Raw genomic sequence first — 23,195 nt, 5'->3', positions numbered from 1 at the left:
TTCTTTCTTTCGGATAAAATAACTGCACAGACCAATTGAAGGGCCAGTTGATCATCCATGCTTGAAGATATGGCCTATAATCGCTGTAATTTCTCACAAGAAGTTATGTGAGAAAACGTATTTTCGCTGATGGTCGGGAACGCCTCTTCACTGAATGTTTTGTAGTGTGCGCACCTCGTTAGCGTTGTGTTGTGTAGTAGGCTATGCGCGCAGCTATGACAAGACGACGACAGATGAGAACAGATCTTGTTGCCAACACAGTGATTCGGCTAGTCTTTCAATCATGTAGTGTGAGCCCGGCTTAAGTCATCTAAATTTTTTCTTTAGGCCCGTTGTTTCGGAACCTGGCGCGTTTCCCCCCTTAGCTCGGTTCGTTTGGGCATATGTGAACACGGCATTCGCGCTCGGATCCGCGCCAAAACAATCGGTCCGAGATCGCCTGAACGAGGTGGTCTCGGCTCGATTGGAAACGAACTCTGGAGCGGTTCGGTTGTAGTGAGAAAGCAATCCGATCTAACGGGCCAACGAACCAGGCTATATCACAATGTATAATGGGTAATTACGTAAGTTCCGTGAAAAGCATTAGCTTTGTTGTTTTGCTAATACTTCAAAATGAACCATGTGAATGTCTGTGGGTGAGCACGTCTTCGCCATTCAAAATTAAAGCGCACTTTTTCATTTTATAATGCCGTCTTATTGCTCTTCTTCCTAGTATGTGCATTTTAAAAATGTTTTCCCGATGAATCCTGGACTCCTGCTCAAAGTGATAAATTAATATAACGACATCTACAAAAAAAAAACAACAATAAGCCCGCGAAGCTGTTGTCGTTCCATCCTGACAGATGACAGCCGTGACAGCTAAATGGAATCCCGGAAAATAAACCGTGAAACTTTGACCAATGAGAGAACAGTTTACTCGCGCGTGACTTGTATTAACAAATTTGGCCCGTTTAGAAACATTGCCGTGTGAAAGCAAACCGCACCAGGAATAAAAAGCAACATTGTAATAATTTTAATCCCTGTTTCGGAACAAAGCAATCGATCTACAGGTGTGAAAACACCCAAAGACTGGCAGAGAATGAATTAGCATTTTTCAATAAGCCCTTCTGCTCTTTGTTTAGACCAAAGCTAAACACGGGGACCCTTATTTTTACGCAGGAAACAGGCAGTTGTAAATGTGAACTGGTGGATCGACAAGAAGATAATGAATTATAAAACTCTAAAGATATAGCATACACTAAGATATATCTATGTTACTAAATGAATATAATTGTTTGATAATAATTGTTTAAATTAATATAAAAATAATATAATATAATAATATATAAAAATAGTTACTTTTGACATCGCAAATTTTGACAGGTAGGCCTATGCAGTTTGGACTTTTTAAAATTGACCACTAATAAAAATATTGTCAGTACACAATTATAAAAAAAAAATGTAGGGTGTTAAATACAACGTATTTTTATAGGATTTTATTTAAGCAACTTGTTTGGGAAAAGAAAATATTTCCCATTCACTAGTCAATCCTATTCAAGTACGGTAATGTCTTCTAACAATTTCACATGAAACGTGTGTGTTTTTTCACGGTTGTGGCAACCATAGTTCGAGGCTACGTCATTTCGAAGCGCCAACGAACACACACGAACGACAATCGCGAAACAAGAAGCTTGTTTATGAGCACTCCTAATGTAAAATGTGTGAAACATCTTTCTCGTTGGGTCTCCAGGAGCGCATGCAGCGTTTGCAGGAGCTCACAGATTTCACAGAGAGTTGTCAAGCAGACCTAAAGGGTTTGTTTGAGGCGCTGGGATGGAGTCAGGAATTAGATTCACATGCATTTCAGGTAGAAACAACAGCCAGACATACAACTATAATGAGAATGGCTTATTTAACCGTGAATGAATTAGTGTAGTACTGTAAATTCATAATGAACTAATATGAAGTCTCATTTAAATAGTGGCAGAATCTTTGAGAGTTTTTGTATTGTATTTTTCATCTTTAGTGTACCGTGGTTTATGATACCACTTTATTGTATTAATAATTGTACACTCGCTGATCAGGTCACTGAATAGATTATCGCTAGAATGTACCATTTGATTTGTTTTTCTTTTTGTTTTATAAAAATGGTCATATTCACTAACTACACGTAAAATCGCCTGTCTTTACATTTAGTCATTTAGCAGACGCTTTTATCCAAAGCGACTTACAAATGAGGACAATGGAAGCAATTAAAAATCAACAAAAGAGCAATGCTATGCAAGTGCTATAACAAGTCTCAGTTAGCTTAACGCAGTCTTTAAATCTATATACTTAGTATATATTAAAATGCATACCCTAAATCGCTAAGATATTTGGCACCTGCTATACTTCTCTTTTGCTTTGAAAGTTGAAAGACAAAATCCCTGTGTTCTCTTCTGATTTGACAGATGGAAGTGTGTCCATACGATCCAAACCACACAGTCCCGCAGGACAGGATGGAGAAACACAAAGCCTCCTGTCAGCTCAGTAAGATGGGATACTCCAAAGAGGAACAGGTAAGTAAGGCACCACATAAATGCCAGTGACAGCAAAAGGTCTTGTGATTTATTTAAAATTAGATTTCAAATTAGGTTTTTTTTTCTGCCATGTTTCTAGGCTGAAATGTTTGATCCTTCAGTGTACTATGAGAAAGCTAACATTCCTTCAGTTAACATGGGTGAGTTTTTTTTTTTTTTTTGAGTTGGTGGAACACCTTTCCTTCAATTCAGTCTCTTGTAATAAGGTTTCTGTGGCCCTAATTTTGAAACTGGGTGCGGTTGTGTGACAGTAACTTATATCACTTACAGACAAAGATACATTTCATCAAGTGATTCTGCAGACCCCGGAAAATGCCCCTCATATGAAATCTACAGGACTTCACACACCTAGTAAGTTTTAAGATTCTCTCTCTAGACAGTGATTGGGACATGTCAGCATTTATCAGGAAAACAAGCAATATGGCACATTTAAAATGGTGTGTGCCAGAATGTGTCTATCAGTGATATTCAAGTCTTGATTTAATTTTTCCAAATGTTTTCAACATTTATGTGTTCTTTGTTTTTTTCCAGTGACAGGGGTGAGTATTAAAGGAAGTCTGGTCTAGACAAATTTCCACATATACTTGCTGTATCCTTTGGCTCAATATCCTTTTAAAGGCTTGGTCCTTAATATTGTTTGATAAAAGATTTTATCTCACACATTAGTTGCACACATTCACAATAGATGTAAGAAAAAAACTCCAGAAACCTCAAGGTCAGTTTGTCCCATTACGTGTTGGGAGTGTCTTTCTCTCTCACCAGTTTTGCACTGCATTTAGTTTTTGCTGACCGGTCAATTAATATTTTATTTGGAAACACATTTTTGAAATAAACCCTTTGATAATGAATTTTTTAGTTCAGATATGGTTTTTTAGTATAGGTATTTTTACAAATAATTGTGGTTTTGTGTAAAATCTGTTTTCATTTTTTAGGTGACGCATCTACAGATCTCCCTGACGTACCTCAGAATCATAAGCGGGCATTATGTGACCTCACTGTGGCAGACCGATTGGCCATCTATGATCATGTGATACAACAAGCCAGTCAGCAGAGTGCAAAGAGAGAATCCAACGAGGATCTTTATGTAGATCTTGTTGCAAAGCTTAAAAAAGGTACCGTATTGAGCCGAATATAAGACAATGTTTTTTTCTTGGAAATACATCTGAAAAAACGCGGTCGTCTTATATTCAGGGTCTAGACTTTGACATGTCAATAATACACCCACAACAATAGGTGGCGCCAAATACGCATAAAACGAGTGTGCCATGAAATACTTAATGTAATGCGTGTTGTAAAGATCACGAGTAAAAACAAAAGAAAAAGAAAACCTTACAGCTGCATGAGTCGTGACTGTCACGTTAGCCTGATGGGACCAAACTCCCTTTGTGATTTTAAAACGTAAGAAAGTACCCAGATTTGAAGACTACAGTAAGATTTAACTTCTACTGTTAATAAGATTTTGGTAGGCTACTATTAGATGGATAGCCTAAATGTCCTAATTCAGATGGGCTACCTGTTTTTTTTTTTTTTAAATGGTATATCAAAAAGTGTATATTTTTTAAATGTGCTTGTTGGTACATTTGACCAGTTTTTACCATACTTTCAAAACAAAAATTAAAATAGGAAAAATATGCAATATGAAAATAATTAAAGACAAAATGTGTTTTACTGAGAAAAAAACAAGATTTGGTTTTTAAAAAGCCTTTTTCCAAAAGGTACATCTGGAAAAACGGGGGTCGTCTTATATTCGGGCCAATACGGTACTTGGAATACACTCACAGACAACACGTTAGCTCTGATCATTGATAATGGATTAACTTAAGGGGAACTGAGCCCTGAGGCAGAGCTGCACCATGGAGCCCACTGAGCCCTGAGGCAGAGCTGCACCATGGAGCCCACTGAGCCCTGAGGCAGAGCTGTACCAATGCCCCAATTGCAGCTAATTCACATAAGACCTAAGTTGCACTAAAATTGGAAAATCTTATGAATGCCTTCTCTTTCAAGGGCTTCGGTATCAATTTGATCCATCTTCTGATTTTTTGACCTCACATATAATGGCCAAATACTGAGTACCAATTAATTGATAGTACCTGATTGCTATAAGTAAAGAATGATGTTTTGTATAGATGAAGAACAGAGTGGGCCAAAGTCTCATCTGGAGGTCTTGGCTGAGATGAGGGACTACAGGAGGCGCAGACAGTCTTACAGAGTGAAAAATGTTCACATCACCAAGAAGTCTTACACTGAGGTATGTGATTTGTGGTAATCTTATCTACTTAACAACAAAACACTGTTTATGTCTCAGGTCACTATGTCTGGTCTTTCTCTTGGTTGCCTGGGATTTGGATTTAAATTATCTCCATTTTCCTATCTTTTCCAGGTAATTCGGGAGGTGATTGACATCCACTCTGGAGAACTAGGCAGGATTTGGCAGGAAGTGAAGGATGAGGAGTTCAAAGCATCACAGCGGTCATCTCACAGGTCACATGTCTGATTTCAGTGTAGTGAATCTCCTTCCTCCCTGACAGAAGGAGCACAGAATGACTGATATTGATTTTATGTTGGTTTTTTGTTGCAGAGGGGCATCTGAGAGAGGCCACTCTGCATCCGTCGAGTCTCGTGTCAGCTCCCGAGACGAGCATGGGTACAAACGGCGCCGCAAACACAGCCATAGTCGCAAGCGTAGTCGGGAGAGGAAAAACAAAAGTAGCAGGTAAGGATATGAAACACGTGATATTTATTATTTGATGTTCACTTATTAAAAACAGTTAGTTGGCCCATTTCGAAGTATAAATTAAGACTGTTTAAAAGGTATTTCATATCAATGCCTGTTCACACTAGCACTGACCTAAACAACTTGAAAGTAAAATAAAATATTTTACAAATTTTAACTCATCAGAAACTAATTTAATGAGTCCACCATTGTTTTAAAATTATTTTGTGCATGTTTTTTTTTCCTCAATTTGAAGAGTCTTTTATACTGTTATTAACATGATCATGTCTATTGTTATTTTACACTCAAATTTCTCACTGCACTTACTTTACTGCCAAAATAATATTGATACTTTGTGGTTATATCATTTTATGACCATTTGTGATAGACTGACTATATATTGTTCTCTCCTTTTGTTTTGTTTTGTCCTGTCCTCAGAGATTCACACTCTCCAGACGTGGAGAGACATCATAAGAAAAAGAAGAAGAAAAATAAGTCTTGAAACCTAATTTAACAAATCAGGAATTAATGTGTTTAGATTTCAGATATTCTGAGCTTCAGTGTTTTCTCCTGTTTTGTGTGTTTTTTTTTTTTTTTGATGGTATGCTACATTAAAATTGCTATAATAAAATATTACAAATATTAATTTAATGTGCTTTTATTGCATTACTTATAGCATTATTCCATGCCATCATATATTTTCATGTACATTGGTGTTCAAAGGTTTGGGACTGGTCAATGTCATTTTAATATATTTTACAATGTAATTTATTCCTGTGATGGCAAAGCTGCATTTTCATCAGCCATTCCAGTCTTTAGCTGTACTGCTTAATATTTTTTGTGGTAACCCCATGATAGTTTTTTTCCCCCTTTGATTAATAGAAAACTACTATGGCGTATGAAGTCTGTTCTTCTACTGTGAAGAACAGAATTTAATTGTAATATAAATCTTTAGTGACACTGTAAATGTCTTTCAATTGAATGCATCCTTGCTAAATAGACGTATCCATTATATTATTGGTAGCCTGTATGTCATATGCTAGTTCAAGGTGAGTGATGTATCTATATAATTAGGGAGAACTCTAATGTTTACTAAGTTTTTCCACACAGTTTTAACCTGATTTTTATTCAAACTCTAGCTGTTCATTGGATATGTCCAGCCCTACCTTCTATTGCTAAGAGAGAGAAGAACCACCTAAAATGGATTTTGAGAAATCTGTTACATCAATGGCACATTTTTCCAAGGAGGTCAAAAGGTTCGTTAAATATCACAAAGCTTGCAATTCAGGTTTTCCTTTAGGCTTTACTAATTGTAGTAGTGAACCATATATACTACAGAAAAATGAATTATAATTAAATATTTTTCAATAAAAAAAAGTAAGAGTAAAGAACAGTGACTTATATTTGATAGGAATATTATTTTTGCAGTGCCTTTATTCTTCATTACTCTCAGTCCAGTGGAGGAGTGTGTTTGTTTGGTGAAGGCTCAGGTATTTCTCACCCAGTTGAGGAGAGGAGGGGGGAGCCTGGGAGATTCTGGTGAGGGACCAGGAGGGTCTGTTCATCTGTCTCAGCACAGGGGGACCAGCATCGCATACAAGGAGGGAGAATGCTTTGAGGACCACTGCAGCCCCTCATTGAAGCAGTGCTGCCTGTGTTCTCACAGACTCCCTGATTGTGTTGATTCAAGGGCTCAGAGCTGTGTGTCCGAACAGCGCCTGGAAACCTGAGCAGGAGGCTGCTGGCCATGGGTGCCTCCAGGGTGAAGGTAAGATGCAGGATGGGTAACTCAAATTTAAGGGGAATTCAGAAGGGAATTATATTTATATATGCAAAGCAGGAATCAAATCAACTTTGTGTAGTTTCTCAGATGGTTTGCATTGGTCATGTACAGTGTTGTCAGTTTCATATGGGTTAAGTTGTCTTCTTACAAAAAGCAAACAAATTGTGGGTCGCTGAGGAGAATTCGATTGTTTTCAACCAATGAACTGTTAATCTTAAACATTTTATGTTTGTTGTTAGGCATGATGTGCTTACTATTTTTATGTAAGACTGTCAAGTTACAAAAGTAGTTTGGCATGTTTTATGGGGGCCTTTATGAAATTTATGTGTGCCATTAATGACCTGTTATTTTTGTTACTTGGCCTAAAAGACCATTATAAATCATGTTACATAAATACACTTTTTTGATTGGGTTTATGTAATTACTTTATTAGGCACTTGTAAAAAATCTCACATGTGGGTTTAAACTAGCCAGATTTTAGTACAATAATAATTTACAAGAGCCTCTAAAGGCCAGTTCCAGATTTGAAGCTGGTGGAGATTATGGAAATGTGTGTATTGCTCATGCTGCACCTCAGTGTCCCAGAGGACCTGTGGGTTGGTGAGGACCCAATGCTTTGGTTGTATGAGATATTAGTTCCACCCCCTACCCTCCTTAGGTTGTGGAGAATTAGAAGAAATATGACTGATATACAAGCTGTTAAGATATGGCTTTCTTTGTGTTTCGTTGGTCTTTGTCTTCCTTATGAACTTTTTCTACTGTAAACTGTAATACTTTAAACTGTTATACTGTTTCTGTTACTTACGTTGACCATTAATATGTCATGGAGATACCATTAATATGTCATGGAGATATCCACTTAAAATAGTCCTGCAGTGTAGCAAATGCATTTTCGAAAGAACAAATATTCCATTTAGTCCCTTGGCTAATGTGAGCTCATATGATTTGTATATAAATACCATTCAAAAGTTTTTAAAAGAAGTCTCATGTTCACCAGGGCTGCATTTATCTAATCAAAAATACAGTAATATATTTCTTTTAAAATTATTAAATTATTATTACAACTTAAAATAACTGTTTGCTACTTAAATATGTTTTTGGTGATCAAGAAATATTTCTTATTAATATGACAGTTGAAAACAGTTGTGCTAATCTCTCTCTCTCAGAACAGCATTTAACAAAAATGAATTTGCAACAAAAGGATTCATTTGTAGCATTATAAATGTATTTCCTGGCATGTTTGGTCTATTAAATGTGAATCTTACTGACCCTAAACTTTTAAAAGGTAGTGTATAATAACTATGCTAAAAATGTTACAATTTTTGCCTGTAACTTAATCTGAGATTGAACAAATGACCTGAAAAAAGTCAGCTGACTTTTTACATAAGCATTTTGTATTTGTTGGAAAGGTTAAAGGTCACATGCTGTGTAAAGTGTACTGTGTGAACATTCAGTACTGTTGTCTCACAGAGAGAGGGAGATTTTACAAACTATTAAGGGTGAAAAGAAAACCAGCTTTCAGCAGTCTACTCTGGAATGTGAGAGCAGCCTGAGAACTGTAATGCAGTGCAGCATTCAGATGCCCTGACTGAAATACCGCATTTACATGTATATTCTTGGTTGGCTATTTTACCAAACAAATTCAATTTAATACAAAGTGCACAAAGACATATCCCCATAAATAAATGCCAATTACCTTCAGCTAACAGTTGTACAGTCTTCAGCAGTGACAATACAGAACCCTATTGATACTGACAGATATAGTGTGTGATACAATTCTAGATAGCAGATTCATGTCTGTAATGTGAGGTGATTTTCTAGGGATTTTCAGCGATGTGCGGCTCTGTTTAATAATGACCACTAGAGGGAGATCTACATCTACAAGCGCTTACTAAAATGACGCCATTTCCTGTTCATGTTTATTAGGAGGTTCATAAAGTTTCCCGCCTCGCATTTTTAATAAACCATTCTGTCAACATGATTTAATTACGTTTTTACACATCACTGTGTGAAAAATCAATTATTTGTCCCATAGTAAAAAAATAAGTTTATTGTAGCCTACTGATAACTGGTTTTGAAAATCTAGGCATATTCGATAAATTGGTCTTGATTTCTCTACATCATTCAAAGCTTTATTTATTTATTTATTTTTATTTTTATATAAGATAGAACATGTTCCATTACCTCAGTGACATTTGAGCTAATCACATGAGGAAGTGTGAAACAGGAAGAGGGTTTATTTAAGCACAGACAGAGGCTTAAAAAAACAGTTCAGCTTCAGTTGCCTCATATTTATTTGTTCCAACAAAATAACAACTGAACAAGGAACTGAAGTAATGTAATATTTTTAAAATTAGCCTTATATTAAAATGACTTTTAACAAAGAGAAAATTTTTTTTGTAAATTAGGTCATAGTGGTAAGGGAAAACCCCAGTTTAAAGAAGGAACTTTTTGAGAAACCACATCATAAAGAGGAGACCCCTTGTTTGTGAAATAACAGCTAAAAAGATTGTAAACCGATCATCAGTATCTCTAATGAAGTTTGTGAATCCATTTACATTTAAGTTTTTCTGAACGTTACCTGACAGATGTAGAGTTTCCACCATGACGTTACTGTAATAAGTTCCTCTGCGTGTGTTTGATGGTGTTTGTGTTTGTGCTGATGTCAGGTGTGGGCTGTGTCACTCAGCTCTGTGTTGCTGCTGTGTGTCTTGCCCTCTCAGGCCCAGCACTTTTATTCTGGTTTACAATCAGGTGAGACTATCACGTGTCCAACATGTTTACATTTGTTAGATATGTATAATTGGCAAATAAAACATTTTTAATTAGCCTTTCCCCCCTCTCTTTTACAATCACAGGAGAAGAACACATGTATGAAGGCTCCTTAGTCGATCGATATGATGAACAATCTGGATACACTCACAGTGGTAACTAAGATATTACTGCTACTACTACTACTACTACTTTTAAAAAAAAGTTCAACCCTCTACTATTAGTGGAACATTAACTACTGGTGTTGAAATAAAGTGCAAATTAAAATGCAAAAGTGCATAAGTGCAAATTAAAATGTGTGTGTATATCGTTTATATGTAAACGATAAGAGATGTTTTATAATTAGACAATTTGTGAATCTCAAACTTGTGCATCACTGTAGTATTTTTAGTACTATATTTAATTTATGCTTAATGATATTAAAATATAATTAATTGTCTTTATACAATATAAATGTAATTAATTTAAAAGTTATATAATATAAAAAGGTAAATAGCAATATAAAAAGTAATAAAATAAATATTTATTTATAAATTTTTTTTCTAATTTATTGATCATTTAGATGATTTTGGACTTCAATAAACTCAGATATTTCTTCAAAGATTTACACATTTATACACATACATTTCTCTCTTTTATTTTATCTACTCTTATGACACTGAACACTTTTTTGTTTTCTAAAAGATTATATTATATTATGTTATATTACAATACATTACATAATTTCCCAGATTTGTTTTTACATCTTTTAGACTGTTAGTCACCATGTCTTTTATATTAGTATATCCAGTCAGGATCAGTGGGCGCCTCTGTTTTTTTTTTTTATCTGCTTCCTCAGTTGAGTATCCTGCAGAGTCCAGACGCGGCAGTGAAGATGAGCACTCAGCATCCGGCTTTGACCCCTATGCACCTGCGGCCACCGTAGTCACCATGATCACTGAGGAAACTTACCCGTACAACACAGCCGTGGAGTCTTTTGATTACGCCAAAGAGGATAAAACCTTGATAACACAGGTCCCTTATGGAGGGGACGCTGAGCTGGGGCAGGAGGGACCCACCGAATGCGACTGTGAAGCAGGAGAGCCCGGATTTGGAGGCTTTGCTGGACCCAAGGTTGATTATTGCCATGCCTTCGAATTATGTCAAGTTTGCTTTCTTTTAAAGTTTAATGCATTCTTCAATTTGATTATTGCATTTTTATGTTTGCTCAAAGGGTTCTAAGGGTCTTCAAGGCAAACATGGGTTTCCTGGGGTTCAAGGAAGGGAGGTATGAGCAAAGCATCGGATTTTAATGTTCATAGTGTTAAACAGGCAATGAAAAAGTTCACAAGATCAAAATGACTGTTACTTTATTAGGGTCACAAAGGAACCAAAGGAGTGAGAGGAAGAGGAGGAGACACCGGCCCTGAGGTAGGTGACAGGAAACACTTGTTAAACTTGCACATCCTGTTCAGACTACCAGGACTTCACTTGTTCACCTTACTAACCTCACCTCACCTTCTGTTTAGGGCGTTTCTGGGCCTGATGGAGAGGATGGTGCATCTGGTTTCTCTGGTGCAATTGTGAGCCAAGAATTTTGGAAAACTTTACTATTACCTATATTATTTTGTGTTTAATAGCTAATTCCTGGAAAAGTCTCTAATATGTATTTTTCTTGCTCTTCTTCATAGGGCCTTCCCGGGTTACCAGGGGACCCTGGTGAAACTGGCCAATCTGGATTAAAGGTAATGGTCTTACCAAAAAAACAAAACAAGGGTTGATCTTTGTTGTTGCAGAGCTATATGGTGTTATTTTATATGTGTATAAAGATTATCCAGAATTATATTCAGCTTGCATTTATAATTCATTATAATTTATTTGTGTCATGCAGGGTAATGTCGGAATCGAAGGCCCTCGTGGAGGAGTGGGTGTCACTGGAAAGACTGTGAGCAAACTAGCATCTTCAGTAACACATATCACCACCAGCATTTCCGCTCCACATTTCTTTGAATGTTTTTCATTCCCATTTCAGTCAATAAAATAGGTCACATACAGTAGCTCCATCTGATATTTCAAAGCAGCATCTGTACAGTCATGCTGACTCCTCTAGTTATAATAGATTCCTGGCAAAATTTCTGACTTGTCTATGAAATTCATCTGAGGTGCTATTTTTCTGACTGGCTTCAGGGTCCTGTTGGTGCAAAAGGTAAAACTGGAAAACCAGGCGTTAAAGGTATTAAGGTAAGTTGCTTTACTCTACAAATGTTTACAATTGTTGTTTGGTGTACTTGCTGAAATGTAATGACCAGAAGGTTGCTGGTTTTAGGCCAGTCAACAGGTTTACTTACTTACTTACTTACTTACTTTAATTATTTAGCTAGCTAGCTAATTTGATCCCAATTTCAGCTACCAATAAAAGTCTACAGATGTCAACATTGTGCCCTTGAGCAAGACGCTTAACCTAGTGTTTGCCTCCAAGGGGACTGTCCCTTCAATAAAGTTCTGTTAAATGACTATTAAGCAAACACCTATATTTACATATAGACATTCACAGACATTCACAAGAGAAGAAAAATAGATTTAAATTATCTGCATAAATATCTGTGTTTTAATGTCAAATGCTTCCCCATTCTGATTAAATGTCAGTGTCATGAGTTTCATTTCCCATTGGCATGTGAGGGGGAGTTTTCTGTTCGTTGTGTTTGTCTGTTTCTATCTCTTCTATTTCTTTTAATTAATAATATCATCTGTGATATGACCTTTCAAGTGGAGACAGCAGTGACCTGCAGTCTAATTATACATGTGCTTTTATGAACTCCATTGCATTGAGAGATTATATGCCATGTCAAAGATTGAAATTATAGTGAAATTAATGGTTGAAATCAAACTTTGATGCTTGTTATATCATAATTAGATTTTGAGACTTTAGCCTGGATTTCACAGAGAGGGTCACATATGCCATCATAAATTTTTGCTGGTTAGTTCACCCAAAAATGAAATTCTGTCATCTTACTCACCTTAAAGGGGTATCAACTTGTGGAAAATGGGCATCCTATGACCCCTTTAAGTTGTTCCAAACCTGTATGAGTTCCTTTTGCTGAACACAAATGAAGTTATTTTGTAGAATGTGGGTAACTGAACTGTTAATGGGTTGCCTTTGACTTCCATAGTATGGAAAAAATTACTATGGAAGATGGTTTAGAAGAAAAAAAATTCGTATAGGTTTGGAAACAACTTGAGGATGCATAAAGAATTTATATTTTTGGGTGAACTATCCCTTTAACTGAATTGCAAACAAGCTGTAAGTGATTAAAATGCTGAAGAAAACCCCATAGCTTACCAGTTACAGAACTTATATAGACTTTCTGTAATACATTCACAAAGAAATTAACCTAAATATTTATATTAAATGGTGATGTCCATCTTATTTGTCAGCTTCTCGTGTAACTGATAAATTTCCAGTTGAGTCTTAATTTGTCCAGACTTGTCTTGAAACTTTGAACTAAAAAAGAAAAAATCTGTGAAATCTCCCCATCTTTCAACAGGGTTCCATTGGCAAAACAGGAAAACAAGGTCCTGAGGGTCGACAGGGACAGAAGGTTGGCACTAAGGCTTACATGCATAACTAATTATTAGTTTGACCATTTTTTTTTTACATCTGCTGCTGACTAAACCTTCATTTTCTGCATAATTAGGGTCAGACAGGAGCACCTGGATTCACAGGAGACCGTGGAGAGCAGGGTTACTTGGTGATAAAATCACTCAGAAACTTTCTCTTTCCATTTCTCTAACTCATATTGTACCATCAGCAGGAAAATCCCTTTAGTAATCTCACTATAATACTATCTTTTTCACCTACCGTGCTATCAGGGTTATTCAGGAGTTCCAGGAGATCGTGGGGTGACGGGACCGAAGGTCTGTTCTCATAAAATCACTTCTCATGGTTAACAGTAACTAAAATTAAGTGACTGGCACAGTTGATCCCCCTTTACTCATAATGCTCTAGTGACACATAATATTTGACATAATTCCAATTAAAAGCTTTGCCTTGAAGCAGCACTTGATGACTAACTTATGGTAGGCAAATTTCTCTTTCTTTTTGCTTTCATCTTCAGGGTTCTAAAGGTACAGGTGGCTTGCCAGGAAGTGATGGGGAACCGGGAGAGGATGTGAGTAACAAATTGTTTCTGATGCATATGTCATTAGTCAGGGAAGAAAACTTCCTGAAGTACTGTTTCTGAGTGGAAAAAATATTTTATAAAATATTTTCCAGGGTCCTCTGGGTGTTCCGGGAGTTGTGGGGGTGCCTGGGCCTTTTGGATCTAAGGTGAGAGAATATATATATATATATATATATATATATATATATATGTATATGTGTGTGTGTGTTTACTATCAATTTCCAAGCGAAAACTGTTTCAAAGGAATTTTTTACTCAAAATTTGCAGTAAGTTTATAAATTTCCCTCTTCCTCTTTTCTGCAGGGTTTGAAAGGTGATCGTGGTGGGAGGGGGCGACCTGGAAGAGTAGGAACTGTGGTAAGCTGTGAATTTGGCCCTTTAGGGGTATATTATATTACACTTCCTTATTATTTCAAATGTGAGTGACGCACTTGTGATAGCATGTGAAGCCAAACAAGGTTGATCTGTTGACTGACATGTGACACCTTTTCGAGATCAAAACAAAAGCCATATTATTACTCTGTGGTAAATCAACATTTTGTTAGGTTGGAAGTCACCAGAAATTTTATACCAGATGTTTTGTTTGTTTTGTTTATAATATTCCAGAGGGGAATGTACCTAAATGTTGGGGGATTTACCAGACTGTAGCCAGACCCAAGACTGAAAGTGAAACTACAACTTCTATTTATACCTACGCAGTTTCACTACATTTAACCTGTTTCCTGAAACAGCAGTGTAGATCATTTACTTATCAGATTATTTGGATTTTCCCTTCATTTTTCCCCCTAAAGGAAATGATACTGCACTATACCATGCATAGCATAGTATAACCATAGCATAAACAAGTAGTTTAGTCTAAACTATAAAAGTTTATTCATTTAAATGGGACAAACACTTAAATACTTGAAGGGCACCTATTATGCAAAATTCATTTTTACATGTTTGAACATAAATGTGTGTTGGCAGTTTGTGTACACAACCACCCTATAATGATAAAAATTCACCCGCTCCTTTTAATCCCCAAAAATCATAAGCAGTGTCTCAGAACAAGTCGTTCACAAAATCTGTAAAATGTGACGTCACCTTTTACAGGCTCCGCCCACAACAGTTGACGGACACTGCCATATTAGCAGAGACCCCACCCTGAGTGAGCCACACACAACCCGCCATGTTTATCTTCAAGCTAGAGTGTTTAAAAGCAACATTCAAATAATAATTGTCTTATTAAGGCTATAGAAATTATTTAGTCCAAAGCAGTGAGTGATTTTCAGTTTTTTTATTTTATTTTATTGTTTGGCCCATGTTAACAGCGTAGACAGCAGTTATAGATACTGTATATTACACTGCTGTCACTTAATACACAGATCTAATATAAACATGCAATTTCTTTCCCAGCTGTTTAACTTCACAGACACAACCGTGTTATTGTAACGTATGTGTGTTTTTAACATAAACTTGTGTGTATTTGACCGTTTAAAGGGATAGTTCACCCAAAAATGAAAATTCTGTCATTAATTACTCACCCTCATGTCATTTCAAACCCGTACCTTTCCAGATGTTTTGTTTGTTTTGTTTATAATATTCCAGAGGGGAATGTACCTAAATGTTGGGGGATTTACCAGACTGTAGCCAGACCCAAGACTGAAAGTGAAACTACAACTTCTATTTATACCTACGCAGTTTCACTACATTTAACCTGTTTCCTGAAACAGCAGTGTAGATCATTTACTTATCAGATTATTTGGATTTTCCCTTCATTTTTCCCCCTAAAGGAAATGATACTGCACTATACCATGCATAGCATAGTATAACCATAGCATAAACAAGTAGTTTAGTCTAAACTATAAAAGTTTATTCATTTAAATGGGACAAACACTTAAATACTTGAAGGGCACCTATTATGCAAAATTCATTTTTACATGTTTGAACATAAATGTGTGTTGGCAGTTTGTGTACACAACCACCCTATAATGATAAAAATTCACCCGCTCCTTTTAATCCCCAAAAATCATAAGCAGTGTCTCAGAACAAGTCGTTCACAAAATCTGTAAAATGTGACGTCACCTTTTACAGGCTCCGCCCACAACAGTTGACGGACACTGCCATATTAGCAGAGACCCCACCCTGAGTGAGCCACACACAACCCGCCATGTTTATCTTCAAGCTAGAGTGTTTAAAAGCAACATTCAAATAATAATTGTCTTATTAAGGCTATAGAAATTATTTAGTCCAAAGCAGTGAGTGATTTTCAGTTTTTTTATTTTATTTTATTGTTTGGCCCATGTTAACAGCGTAGACAGCAGTTATAGATACTGTATATTACACTGCTGTCACTTAATACACAGATCTAATATAAACATGCAATTTCTTTCCCAGCTGTTTAACTTCACAGACACAACCGTGTTATTGTAACGTATGTGTGTTTTTAACATAAACTTGTGTGTATTTGACCGTTTAAAGGGATAGTTCACCCAAAAATGAAAATTCTGTCATTAATTACTCACCCTCATGTCATTTCAAACCCGTACCTTTGTTTATCTTCGGAACACAAATTAAGATATTTTTGATGAATTCCGATAGCTCTTTGACCCTCTCATAGACAGCAAGGATCCTAACACGATCAAGGTCCAGAAACATAGGACATGGTTAAAATAATCCATGTGACATCAGTGGTTCAACCGTAATTTTACAAAGCTACGAGAATACTTTTTGTGCGCAAAAATAATGACTTTATTCAACAATTCGTCTCCGACGCATCACCCTGGCATCATTTTGGAGTATCACATACGTAAACAACGTATATGCTGTTCAGTGTCAGCAGCACCGTACGCGGATATGTCGTTTACATAGTTTACGCTTCGATCTGAACGTGAACAACATATCCGCATACATACATTGTATACATATGTGATACTCTCCAAAATGGTGCATAAAAAGTATTCTCTTTTGTTAGTAATTGATGACAGAATTTTCATTTTTGGGTGAACTATCCCTTTGAGCGCAATAAGACATGAAAGAGAACTTAGTTTAGTACTCATGTGACACGTGACGGCATCTTTCTGTGCGCGTGCTTCGGATGTGTGCTCTCAGAAAACTGTGTATCAGATGTTTCAACTGATATGGCTTTAAAACTCATGATTTCAATGAGATAGACATAACAGATGTTTTTTTGGCAGAGTGTCTGAGGCACAGCCCTATTCTGGAAAAGGGAGCTGGGAGCAGCAGCTCATTTGCATTTAAAGAGACATGCAAGAAAGCAGCGTGTTTCTGCTTCTACTCAAAATAGGCATTTTCAAAATTATATAATAAATGATCTGTGGGTTATTTTGAGCTGAAACTTCAGACATATTCTGGGGACCCCTGAGACTTATATCTTGTAAAAATGGGCCTAATAGGTGCCCTTTAAAGCAGAACTGTAAACATTGTTTAATACTGTTTGTTTTGCAATATCAAGAACATCCACTTGGACATTTTTTCCCTATTAAAAAGAGCAACAGATTTGATGTTTTATTTGACTTTTTTTTCATAGGGTCTACAAGGAGACAGTGGGGATGCAGGAGTTCCGGGAAAACCTGGACCAAAAGGCTTGCCTGGGCCAACAGTATGCAACTGATTTTAGTCTGAATGATAAATCGATTAATCAATCAAATACTTTGTTTCACTGCTTGTTGATTTTAATTGTTTTATTAATCAAATGTTGATTGTGTAATTGATGACACAATTGAAATGATACTGGAATAGAACAGTGTTTTTTTTTTTTTTTATCCAAAATGATGATACAATGTCACCGTACGCGGATATGTCGTTTACATAGTTTACGCTTCGATCTGAACGTGAACAACATATCCGCATACATACATTGTATACATATGTGATACTCTCCAAAATGGTGCATAAAAAGTATTCTCTTTTGTGAGTAATTGATGACAGAATTTTCATTTTTGGGTGAACTATCCCTTTGAGCGCAATAAGACATGAAAGAGAACTTAGTTTAGTACTCATGTGACACGTGACGGCATCTTTCTGTGCGCGTGCTTCGGATGTGTGCTCTCAGAAAACTGTGTATCAGATGTTTCAACTGATATGGCTTTAAAACTCATGATTTCAATGAGATAGACATAACAGATGTTTTTTTGGCAGAGTGTCTGAGGCACAGCCCTATTCTGGAAAAGGGAGCTGGGAGCAGCAGCTCATTTGCATTTAAAGAGACATGCAAGAAAGCAGCGTGTTTCTGCTTCTACTCAAAATAGGCATTTTCAAAATTATATAATAAATGATCTGTGGGTTATTTTGAGCTGAAACTTCAGACATATTCTGGGGACCCCTGAGACTTATATCTTGTAAAAATGGGCCTAATAGGTGCCCTTTAAAGCAGAACTGTAAACATTGTTTAATACTGTTTGTTTTGCAATATCAAGAACATCCACTTGGACATTTTTTCCCTATTAAAAAGAGCAACAGATTTGATGTTTTATTTGACTTTTTTTTCATAGGGTCTACAAGGAGACAGTGGGGATGCAGGAGTTCCGGGAAAACCTGGACCAAAAGGCTTGCCTGGGCCAACAGTATGCAACTGATTTTAGTCTGAATGATAAATCGATTAATCAATCAAATACTTTGTTTCACTGCTTGTTGATTTTAATTGTTTTATTAATCAAATGTTGATTGTGTAATTGATGACACAATTGAAATGATACTGGGAATAGAACAGTGTTTTTTTTTTTTTTATCCAAAATGATGATACAATGTTCTGATCTATAGGGTGCCAAAGGTGAAACAGGACCAGATGGTGAAAAGGTGATATCAAAAGCACATAATATCAGTACAATATTAGCCACAAACATTTGTGTAGGCATTACATAAAATAATTCTATCACCTATGAATTATTTTTTTCATGACTCTCCCAGGGGGCAGTAGGACGAAAAGGAGGGAGGGGTGTTAAAGGAGATAAGGTACGGCTGCTAGAATCTGAACTAGCCATCAGTTTCTCTTCCTCTTTCCATTACACTAGCCACAGTTTTTATTTTAACCACAGTTTCGTCATCATTTCACTTCACAGGGAGGTGCTGGATCTCGTGGTGACAAAGGGCAGGTTAGTCTCACTGATGGGGTTTAACAATATTTTACGTCACAGTGTGGCACAGCGGTAGTCCATGAGCTCATGACGTAGAACGACGCAGGTTTGACTCTGGACTAGTTTCCTCATTTCATCCTCAATCACTCTATTACTTGTCTTCAGTCCCCTTAAGCTTATATATATATATATATATATAATGTAAATAATATAAATAAATCTGTTTTATTTCTGTAACTGTTGTTCATCACTTTAAGTAACTGAGATTTTTTTCTTATGTGATGTAGCGTGGGGTGAAGGGTCGTTTCGGTCGTGATGGGCTTCCTGGTCCTATTGGACCTCCAGGTCTTCCAGGTCCCAGAGGTGACAAAGGCCCTATAGGAGACCAGGGAGTGAAAGGACAGAGTGGGCCAAAAGGAGAACCAGGTGAACCTGTGCGTATCATCATGTTTATTATGAGCAAGAAATTAATTTTGAGTTTATGAATGTGATTTAGGCTTGAATACAAATATCGATTTCTGTTGTAAAATATATTAGTTCATCTCACTCTGTGCAGGGTCCAGGACTGACGGATGAGCAGATATTGCAGCTGTGTCAAGGTGTGGTCACCGCTCACATCTCCCAGTATGCTTCATCTATACATGCCAAATGCGTACAGGGCTGTCCGATCAACAACCGCACGCTCATCGGGCCCCCAGGAGTCACAGGACCCTCTGGAAGTCCAGGCAAACCTGTGAGCTGATATACGAGTGACCACAAAACTGGCATATAAAAACACACTTACTTTAAAAAATAAATAAATAATAACACACTGAATTTCATTCAGGGTAAAGCAGGAAAGGTAGGTGCTAAAGGAGAAAGAGGCCTTCAAGGAATGAAAGGTGTAGAGGGCCAGAAAGGAGCTACAGGGGACAGAGGTACAGCGCTGACGTTACTATTTAAAATAACATTTTAATTTAATGGTATAATCCACCCAAAAATTTAAATTCTGTCATTATTTACTGTCATCTCTACCAAGTATGACTTGGTTTCTTCTGTGAACACACAGACACAAAAAAAGTATGATATTTTGAAGAATGTTGTTAAACAAAAAGTTTAGGGTCCCTTTGACTTCATTAGTATGGACAAACAAACAAACTATGGAAGTCAATGGGACCCAAAACTGTTTCACCCAAACATGAAAATTCTTATCATCATTTACTTTTCGTTATGTTGTTCCAAACCTATGTATTTATTTTGTGAAAAAAAGAAGATATTTTTAAAAATATAACCAAACGGTTTCAGGTCCCATTGAAATATAATTTTTGCCCATAGGACCTGAAACTGTACCACCCAAAAAAAAATTTCTTCCCCTGATGTCATTCTAAACCTGTATGACTTGTTTGATATTTTGAAGAATATGTTGGTAACCAAAGAGTTTCAGATCTCATTGACTTCCATAGTATGGACAACAAATACTATAGAAGTCAATGGAACCCAAAACTGTTTGGTTACCAACATTTTTCAAAATATCTTATTTTGTGCATACTGGTTTGAAACGACATGTGAGTAAATGACAGAATTTTTATTTTTGGTTAGACTTTCCCTTTAACAAAAAAAAAAAAAAGAAAAACAAAGAGTTTATACATACAAATGAGCTCTCTGTGTTTTTCTAAAGGTGCTAAAGGTCAGAAAGGACAGAGGGGTGATCCTGGAAAAGGTCTTCCAGGGCATGATGGTCACCAAGGCCTCAGAGGTAGGATCTTTTTCTGTCTGCTATTTCAATAACTGTGGATTAGATGTAGTTAAATCTGGTTTATTTCTCCAAACAGGACTGCCAGGCCATCCAGCAGAACCAAAAGATGGAACTGATGGGCCACGAGGACCCCGTGGTTTTCCCGGGCCTGTGGGTCAGCCTGGCATGGTTGGCGATGCAGGAATACCTGGTGTGTGCGAGGCACGAGACTGCAGCATTCATGCGCCTGTAATGCGCAAAGAGATGGGATTGGTCAAAGGCCCTCTCAGCCAGGCCTGACAACAGGGACGAATGTGAGTGACCCACGACAGGAGATAATCTCCAGCAGAGACCATGAAAATAGTGCTGTCAGATGGAAGACATCACATACAGACAGACTGGAGTCAAGAGCTGGAGATCAAATCTCTACAGATTTGTTTACCAATTTGAAGTCCAAAAATGAAACTATACAAATGAAAACTACCAGCACTTTTGGTTTCATTCATCAACAATGTTTTAGTTTCATTATAAATACAGTACAGACATGTAAATAATTTTGTAAAGCATCTTAGATTTACATCTACTGTGTCCTGAAATATCATGTTTTATTGTCTTGATTCATCAAGCTGAATTAAAGAAAAAAATTTTTGTAAACATGTTAAGCCGTGTTTGATTGTGTGGCATGAATATAGTGTAACCACAAAATTGTATGATCATTGTTCAGGCCATTATCATACCTTTTTGAATAACTGTAAAATCCATTTAGAAAAAAAGTTTTAGTTATAAATTATGGACAAAACTAATTTGTTTATGACAGGGAAATATTTATGTCAATAAACATGTAATCATTTATAGTGTACAAGAAAAGGAAGAGTTTAAAAAAACAAATTAAAGTAGTATTGGTACATAGATCTTGGCAGTGTGTTTGAGTTGACTCTTACGGCCTTTTTTATACAGTGACCTCAAAGAGTATTTGAACGCAGCCACAAATAAAAACATTTCAATGTATTTTCAGTATATATCAAAAACAATTAGAATTTCTTTTAATGAAATATTGCACAAGCTCAATTTCAAAACCTTTTCAAAATGGAAAAAAAAGGGATACAAAAAAAATCCACATTAAAAATATTTGCATCCTTTTGCACAAATAATACTTTAATTTGAATAGATTTTTATATGCTTTATATATCAGTCCATTGAACCTATAGTCAAAGACCTTACAATATTACTAAAACATTCATTCATCAGAGGTAGATTCAAAAATATTTATAAAGTGCGAAATCATATATAATTGCACCATGCAAAAAAGGGTCAGAGGATGGGGAACATCCCCTCTACAAGTCTGAGACCTACGAGTGAGCGATGTCTCGTGGTACCATCACAGAGGGGCACAAAACCACTTTCCAGAACATTTTCGTTCACCATTCCTGGCTGGTGGAATTATCTTCCCACCTCCATCCGGAATGCTGAATCCCTGAGAACTTTTAAGCGACAGCTAAAAACTCATCTCTTTCATCACCATTTGACCTCATCCTAAAATAATAATAAAAAAAAAAATCTTTGCTTTCTCTTTCCTTAATCCCCTGTCTAGCTTGTACTAACCAGAACAATGCCTGAAACTTGTATTAAGAGCGCTCCTTTGTTTATTTGCCTCTTTATGATGAATCGCTTGTTGTATTTCCTCAATTATAAGTCGCTTTCGATAAAAGGGTCTGCTAAATGAATAAATGTAAATGACATCAAACCCCATGTTTTCATGTGTCTCCATGCACACTTACTATTCCTATGCTATCCTATACCATTTCTAACCGTACAGTATATAAGACGTACTATCCGTCGGATGGGAGACATCAAACCCCATGATTTCATTTGTCTCCATGTACTCTTACTATTCCTATGCTATCCTATACTATTTCTAACCGTACAGTATATAAGACGTACTATCCGTCGGATGGGAGACATCAAACCCCATGATTTCATGTGTCGCCATGTACTGTACACTTACTATTCCTATGCTATCCTATACCATTTCTAACCGTACAATATATAAGATGTACTATTCCTATGCTCTAAACTAATAAAATGGAGCCCTGCCATAATAAAGCTATTTCTAGAAGAAAAAAAAACTCATACAGAATTAAAAAGAATCTGTTGAACACTCTCTTTATCCCATATCACTGTAAGTAGCTTGAACATTGCTTCTGTTGTTTTTGTATACATATGCAACACACAGCAGACACACCACAACGGCTATGACCACCAAGGTAATGGGCAGGAAAACACCTAAAAAATAAAATAGAAAAATCCTCTGAAATTAAACTAATTTCTGTTCCGAAGAATATTATATATTTTACACACACACACACACACACACACACACACAGTGTTTGTTTTATATTACCAGTGTGACCTCTGTTCAC

General features: G+C 36.5%; 2 protein-coding genes across 3 annotated transcripts; both read left to right on the top strand.

Annotated features, from left to right (window-relative positions):
• The first annotated feature begins 1,637 nt into the window (after positions 1–1,637).
• LOC107705850 (U11/U12 small nuclear ribonucleoprotein 48 kDa protein-like) lies at positions 1,638–5,863 on the top strand. 2 transcript variants are annotated; one of them, XM_016509358.1, is made up of 9 exons: positions 1,638–1,846; positions 2,430–2,537; positions 2,638–2,698; positions 2,829–2,909; positions 3,491–3,670; positions 4,685–4,806; positions 4,939–5,039; positions 5,137–5,271; positions 5,710–5,863. In XM_016509358.1, exons 1-9 carry the CDS (start codon positions 1,697–1,699, stop codon positions 5,771–5,773), a joined length of 1,002 nt encoding a protein of 333 aa, XP_016364844.1. In that variant the 5' UTR covers positions 1,638–1,696; the 3' UTR covers positions 5,774–5,863. The 2 variants fall into 2 exon arrangements, with proteins under 2 accessions (XP_016364844.1, XP_016364851.1); XM_016509365.1 differs by lacking the exon at positions 2,829–2,909.
• A 1,014-nt stretch (positions 5,864–6,877) lies between these two features.
• On the top strand, positions 6,878–21,896 carry LOC107705846 (collagen alpha-1(II) chain-like). Its single transcript, XM_016509346.1, has 25 exons — positions 6,878–7,039; positions 9,724–9,808; positions 9,913–9,981; positions 10,665–10,939; positions 11,040–11,093; positions 11,183–11,236; positions 11,335–11,388; positions 11,497–11,550; positions 11,697–11,750; positions 11,993–12,046; positions 13,351–13,404; positions 13,501–13,554; positions 13,676–13,720; positions 13,921–13,974; positions 14,079–14,132; positions 14,290–14,343; positions 17,516–17,587; positions 18,748–18,783; positions 18,895–18,939; positions 19,047–19,079; positions 19,349–19,495; positions 19,618–19,794; positions 19,888–19,978; positions 20,719–20,796; positions 20,873–21,896. Exons 1-25 carry the CDS (start codon positions 7,019–7,021, stop codon positions 21,073–21,075), a joined length of 1,971 nt encoding a protein of 656 aa, XP_016364832.1. The 5' UTR covers positions 6,878–7,018; the 3' UTR covers positions 21,076–21,896.
• Positions 21,897–23,195: the final 1,299 nt, after the last annotated feature.

The sequence above is a fragment of the Sinocyclocheilus rhinocerous genome, unplaced genomic scaffold (assembly GCF_001515625.1).
Source record: "Sinocyclocheilus rhinocerous isolate Xijiao unplaced genomic scaffold, SAMN03320098_v1.1 scaffold222, whole genome shotgun sequence".
Classification (NCBI taxonomy): Eukaryota; Metazoa; Chordata; class Actinopteri; order Cypriniformes; family Cyprinidae; genus Sinocyclocheilus; species Sinocyclocheilus rhinocerous.
This window is presented reverse-complemented; position numbering and strand designations above follow the sequence as displayed.